This window comes from Octodon degus, unplaced genomic scaffold (assembly GCF_000260255.1).
Source record: "Octodon degus isolate 3935 unplaced genomic scaffold, OctDeg1.0 scaffold00012, whole genome shotgun sequence".
Classification (NCBI taxonomy): Eukaryota; Metazoa; Chordata; class Mammalia; order Rodentia; family Octodontidae; genus Octodon; species Octodon degus.
The window spans coordinates 1,645,814-1,652,654 of NW_004524588.1; the positions used below are offsets into that span (position 1 = coordinate 1,645,814).

The 6,841-nt window shown below is 44.0% G+C and overlaps 1 protein-coding gene and 1 pseudogene across 2 annotated transcripts; both read right to left on the reverse strand.

Annotated features, from left to right (window-relative positions):
• Window positions 1–1,405: 1,405 nt before the first annotated feature.
• LOC101584727 (taste receptor type 2 member 20-like) lies at window positions 1,406–6,135 on the reverse strand. Of its 2 annotated transcripts, XM_023709541.1 has the most exons (2): window positions 6,113–6,135; window positions 1,406–2,309 (listed from the first exon to the last, which is right to left on the reverse strand). In XM_023709541.1, exons 1-2 carry the CDS (start codon window positions 6,133–6,135, stop codon window positions 1,406–1,408), a joined length of 927 nt encoding a protein of 308 aa, XP_023565309.1. The 2 variants fall into 2 exon arrangements, with proteins under 2 accessions (XP_023565309.1, XP_004626250.2); XM_004626193.2 differs by lacking the exon at window positions 6,113–6,135 and having other exon boundaries at window positions 1,406–2,329.
• LOC101585123 lies at window positions 2,837–5,775 on the reverse strand (annotated as a pseudogene).
• Window positions 6,136–6,841: the final 706 nt, after the last annotated feature.

Genomic DNA, 6,841 nt, shown 5'->3' on the forward strand with positions numbered 1-6,841 from the left:
CAGAGACAGAGACAGAGACAGAGACAGAGAGACAGAGAAAGAGAGAGCACAAAAAAGCTTCAAGATGAGTTTTGTAACTTCAAGTAGAAACAGCATCAAGATCAAGCTATTAACATGGATCTGTCTTCTTCATCCCTGTTATAGATATAATCATCATCTAAGCTTTTCATGTACTTATATTAAATCTAATAATATTCTGTACCATGTCTGGCCATGTTAAATTTATTCTAAATATGTTTGTGTGTATATCTATAATAAAATTTCCACCTTTTTAATGTACTTGGTTGTTGCAAGGTGTCACTACACAGATCAGACTCATGGTAATCCTGCTTTCAACCTCCCCAGCACTGGGATTACAGGCAGGTGCCACTATGCCTGGACTCTGGCTGGATCAGCTCACCCAGGGGGCTGGGCTGGCACAGTATGTGGTGCTGGGGATTGAACTGTGGTCCCTGCCCTTACTAAGCTTGCCTAAGCAAGCACTTTATTCCCCTGAGAGCTCTCTCATTGGCCTCCACTTAATTTTTTTTTTTTTTTTTTTTTTTTTTTGTATTTAGTACAGGGTCTACAGGGTCTCACTACATAGACTGGACTCATAGTGATTCTCCTATTTTCAGCCTCCCAAGTGCTGTGATTACAGGCACTTACCACCACGCACAGTCTCAATCACCATCTCAGCACAACCCAGGAGCAGCTCAGCATGGCATGCTGGGGATTGAACCCAGGATGTTGTTCTGTGCCTAAGCAGGCGCTTTAGTCCACTGAGCTATCAGGCTCGCCCACCCTTATTTTTAATTAAACGTAAAGTAAGAACTTCTTTCTTTCTTTTTCTTTCTTTCTTTCTTTCTTTCTTTCTTTCTTTCTTTTGTATTTTCAGGGAAGGGTCTACAGTCTCTACAGGGTCTCACTATGCAATCCGACTCATAGTGATTCTCCTGTTTTCAGCCTCCCAAGTGCTAGGATTACAGGTATGTACCACCATGCCCAGTCTCAATTGCCATCTCAGCACTCCCTAGGGGCAGGACCAGAGAAGCAGGCCTGGGGATCGAGCCTCCACCCCCTGTGCCTGCTTGCAGTTGCTTTAATCCACTGAGCTATTTGGGTGGCCCTATAAAAAAAGAATTTCTAAAGAAATAAATTCTGTCAAGCACACAACTTTTTGTACAATTAGGTAGTTTGCACAAAAAAAATGATTATAGTATATTTTGACAATTTTTCTTATGCTTTATACACATACACACTAACATAAAAACAGATGCATACTTTTTAATATGTTTAGCTAAAAGATTTTCTAGGAATGTCTTTAGAAATCACTCAAATGTACTATGGAAAAAGTAATCAGTGTGAAGTGCACAGACTCTGTCACTTCAGTTTCTGCCAGAAGTCATTCATGTCCCTGTGGTTGCTATGGTGCAGAATGCTTCCATTTTTTCAGCCAGCACCTCACCTGCCAAAGAACTGACAGAAATGCCTGCTTCAGCTTCCTATTTCCCCAAATCAGTACGTATGAATGGCATGAAGGATAAAAGGTCCCAACAACTTCAGAGAACAAGAGCAGTTCGTGTTGCCACCAAATAGAAAGCCAATTAGATATAATCACACACAAAGAGTATGTGGCAAATAACAAGAGAAAGGAGATCATTGTTTGCAAAGCCTTCACATGCGCCTTGGAGCTGGGGTCGCACAATCCCTTGCCATAGGCCTGCATCTTCATAAGATGTTTGCAAAGGGAGTAGATTAACAACAGAAAACAGATCAGGGATACAAAAAAAGGCGTGGCTATCACTAGATGAAATACAGCTACATGTAAAGTGTTATTTACGGTGTCCCTCGGTTCCATCTTCCACGTGCCGTTTCCTTCACATTCCTTTGTCCTCATTGTCTCATGTCCAGTCACCATCACAAGATGAAGAAGCAGTAACACAAATGTCCCCAACAGTATACCCAAAATGACACTCTTCACTCTTCTTTTCAAATGAAGAAAAACAAAGTTGGAGAAATTGGCTACTTTGAGCAAATAAAATATGCTCAGGCCAGCAGCAAGCCAGGTACTAAAATGATTGGTTATTGACCAGGCCATGAGAAAATAAATGTTTTTGCTACTTTCTAAAACTGGATTAAGCACAGTTATAAACAAATTTATTATTATTACCCAAAGCAAGCCAATCCTGGATATAGCCAGAGCAGTGATAATCTGATCAGCTAAAGAGAGCTTTTTTTTTCTGACCCAGTCAATGTAGTTCACCAGTACTATGAAAACATTGGCAAATTTTCCAACAACAAATTCTGCCATGGCTAAGATCAAAATGCTCCACAGAAAAATGATCATATCTTAAAAAAAAAAATCAGAAAGCACAGGGCTTAATTCCTCAAATCCATTGACTATATTCTATGTGCCACTGACTTGCGGGTGGGCAGTTCTGTTTTTTCTTTTAAATCCTGTGACCACTGTCAGGAAGGAAAGCAACAGAGTGTGCTTGTGGATTAATTCCATCCTGTCTTTATATAAAACTGCTTTTTTTTTTTTACCTAAGAACTAAAATTAGCCCTTACTCATAAATCTTGCCACAGACAAGCACGGATCCTAACTAATGTCAGAGTGAAAGCTGCATTCTAATTTGCTAGAATGCAAATAAAGAGATATTCTATTTCAGTACTCAGCAGTCTTTCCTTGTTCTACCTCTCTCTAGTTTGTGTAAGTCTACTTTAGTTTCTTAAAAGTAAAATTTTAGATCACAAAACAGGAAGCACACAGTGAATATCTAAATCATTTGATGAAGCTTGGTTTGATTTAGAAACATCAACACTACTGACTTTTTTTTTTTTTGGTCCCAAGTGTCCTGAGAAGGCAGAACTATGTTTATTCAACCACATAAAATGCATATAGGAAGCTTTTCTTCAGGAGCTGGTGGCCGGTACTCAGCAGTGCACAGATAAAAATATACGACTTTCAACACAGACCTAAATACCCTCACATTGTAAAAATCAGAATTCTCCACACAAGTTTTAAACTGGCAGAATTCAAGTTCTGAGTTTTCATATATATAGCTTTCACTTGTATTAAATATGTTTATTTATGTGTGGCTAGAGAATAAGGGGCTATTAAGGCCATTTTCTCATTGCAAAACACTGCAAAATATTTACATGAGTACAACCTAATATAGGCAAAGGTTCTAAAAATCATCTTTCTCGACTGAACGTAATTGAGTATGGAAGAGAAGGGGACAGCTTGTCCCTAGCACCAAACCACACCAACAGAAGCACAGGTCTTTGCTTTCCCGTCCAGTTGCCTGAGGGGCTGAAGCTGCTCCACACCCCAAGCTGGCCCAAAGGGCACTTTACTGTTCCCTCAATTCCATGTCCAAATTGGGCTCAAGGTCCAGAGTCAAAAAATCATTTCTGGAAAGACTCAAGGCAGCCAGGGCTCCTGGAGCTAAGGTGCTCTGGGGGAGGGTCAATGACAGCCCCTAGACACCCTCAGGAAGGGCCTGAGGCCAGCAGTTTCTGAAGTCCCCTTCATCGCAGGTGCCAGCTATGCCCAGGGTGGTCCCGTTCATAGTGATGACCACTGTGCTCATAGGACCTCGAGCGCTCCCGCTGCTGATCTCTGTAGTAATGACTTTTTTTCTTATATTTTCCAGAATGATCCATCCGCTCCCGTGACCGACTTCGCGAACGAGATGAGCTGCGGCTCCGAGACTTGTGTGGCTTCTGTGTGGGGTACTTGCAGTCTTTGGGCTTCCGAGAGCCCCTCACCTCAGAGCCTTTGTAGGGAGCTCCTCGGTGCACCAGTCTTGGTGGCGAGTCACTCCGGCTCCGCGAGTGGCTCTGTGACTTGGACCCACCAGATGTTGAGCCGCTGTCACTTTTCCTGTGAGGAAGGACAGCACACCTCCTTTTGGGCGACGTGGACCTTGATGGGGACGTCGAGCAGCTCTGCTTCCGGCTCTGACTCTTACCCTCACGCACCTTTGGCAAACCGTTCACAGGGCTGTCGGCCTTGGCTTTCTTTGAGCCCTCTGCCCTCCTCTTGGCACTTTTCACAGACATTGGGGAAGGCTTGTTTCCTTTGCCTCCTTTGGGAGACTCTGGCCTGTGGGCAGGGGAGAAGCCTGCGCTGCTATCTGGTACCGGCGCCCCAGGCAGCAGGCCCCGGGCCTGGGCCTTGGCCTCCTCCAGGGCATGCTTTCTCTTCTCCACCTCGCTCTCCAGGTACATGAGGTCCACCTTTTTCCGTGTATAAAGCTGAAGGATTTTTAAGCAGATTTCTTGAATTTCTTCTTAAGTTGCTCCAAACAAAAGAAACCAATGGGGACGATTAGGCAAAGGGATCTCCAGGGTGCGGGCGGCGAGGTAGATGCAGGCGCAGGCAATGCTCTCGGGCTGGAACCGCACAAAAACATCTGTGCGGAGGCTGTCATTCATGTAGTTCCATGCAGTCTGGACCAGGTGTTGGTCACGCTCACACTCTAACACCTGAAGGTACATAACGATTATCTTGTGAGGGTGATTTACGTGACACAGAAGCCTAGCTCCTTCAGAACACGTCTTTCCGCCTTAATGATCTGTTTTTTTAAATTAACGTAGTCCTGGTCCAGCAGCAGAGGAACAGCCTTTTTTTTTTTTCTCTCTCAGATGTCGAAGGCAATGAAATACATTGATGACATCCCGGATTCTTCTTGGAGCTTCTTCAATTTTGGAGGCCAAGTGCACACAAGCCATGGACACATGCTCCATGGAATGCTTCACGAAGGACTTGGTGTAAAAGAACTGCTGGAACAGCACCTGCCCTGTAGCCATGGCCACCTGCGCAGAAGGATGCCGGCCGCCTGGATGAGTTTGCAGCCCACCACGCGAAGACCAGTCTCAGTGTCAGTGTCCAGGCCACTCGACATGGACGGTGTGAAGCGTAGTTTGTCGTCGGGCAGCAGGCAGTTCTCCAGGGTGATGAGCACTCTTGAGTACAGCTTGTCCCAGATCAGCAAACCCTGCGACCCGGGCGCAGCTCCCCCGAGCCGGGGGTGCCGGCCGCCGCGGTGGGAGCTTCTGGGCCGGGAACTCCCGCCTACTGATTCATTTTAAACGTCAGATTTAGGCATAAAATTCACAAATTTTTCAATCAAAAACAGCTAAGTCTCTCTTCTGAAAGTAAAAAGAACAACTGTCTTACCTTTCTCTTGTTGCTGAGAAAAAATATGCAATGCACAAAAACTAAGGAAGGAAAGGTTTATTTAGCTCCCAGTTTGTGGAGAATTAAGTCCAAAATCAGCTGGCTCTAAGGCAGGGTGGCATGGCAGAAGGGCAACAGTTCATGACCACAGAAGACAGCGAAAGCAGCAAGGGCAAAAATGGGGAGAAAAAAGCCTCTTGTCCTCCCTTATATTATATGCAAGCTACCCACCCTTGGGACAGTATGGCACTCATACTATCTCTGTGCCCTCCTCTCGCACAAGCTGAGGATGTTTAAAAAGTGAGGGCCCTAGTCCCCTGCTGAGTCACTTAAATTTCTAAACTTCTCAAGCTGACACAATGAACAATATCCCAGAGCACTAAGGGCGCATCCTCCACATTCTAGGATGTAGAACTACTGAGTTACTTAGCTGAGCTTCCAGACTTCTCAAGTTCACACAATGTATCAACCATAACAACAATCTCTTTAAAGCTGATACATGTAACTGATAGTGTCTATACATTAGTTTATTCTTTAGAACCTGAAAAGCATACCTATTATAGTATAGTGTTTTGCAAAAGTGAACAATACAATACCTGACACATATGCTATAAAATTATTTTATAATAGTCACTCAAAGAATCATATACAAAGAGTGCAGGAAATCTGTCCAAACACTAAAAACCAAAGAATCCAGCTGAAGGCCTGGATTCCATGGTAACAGCCTGCATGAATCCAGCTAAAGACCTAGGACCTATAACAATGCCTCCCACAAGTCCAACTGGAGCCTAGAGCCCAGGACAACATCTGACACAGGTTTGTTTCACGGATATGTGCTGGGAAAGCCCAAAGATAAGTGATGGAAGCTAGAAAGTCTGTGGCAGTGGGATGAAGGATCTGTGTTAGTGGGCTGAGGGATCTGAACTGCAGCCAGGAAGTGACACTAAAAATAAGAAGCAGAGCATCTCTGAAAAGTACCACAGCCACTCTCAGCAACAGTGAGGTCCCAAGTTCTGCCAATGAGGAGGAAAGCTGAGTTCCCATCAGGAAAACCAATGCAACAAGCTTCGCCAGGACACTGAGTTATACACTATCTTGACGTCCAGAACCAGGAAACAATATTGAAAGTGAGAGCCAGAACTCTTCCAACACAAACCATACCATTCTCAACAACAGTAAGGTCCTGAATTCCCTCCATGATAAGAACAATTCAGTTCATCAGGAAAGCCAACAAGACAAGCTCCTCCGGGAAAACCAACAGCACCTACAAGCTTCTAAACTTGTTTCTCTCCACTTCTGCCTCTTATGCTACTGACAACAATCTTCAGGTGGGCCTTCCACATGCAGCACCACACTGGTTCAGTTCAGCTGGGCATTACAAATTGACCATCAGTTGTCAGTCCACCACAATACCTGTTCATGCACACACGTATAAGCACAAACATGCATGCACATATCTCCTACAGACGGAAAAAATTATTGTCCTCTAATCTTCAAGGTGAAAATTGTGCTTCCAGGGATTGTATAAGTTTATTTTTTTTCCAAAATTTTATTGATAAACAGTAATGAGATAGTTTCAAATAAAATCGGAAGTACAGTTTCAACAAATAACACACTGCATATATTCTTCTTAGTGGTTAATTGCTGTACAAGATGCGGACTTGTGATCCT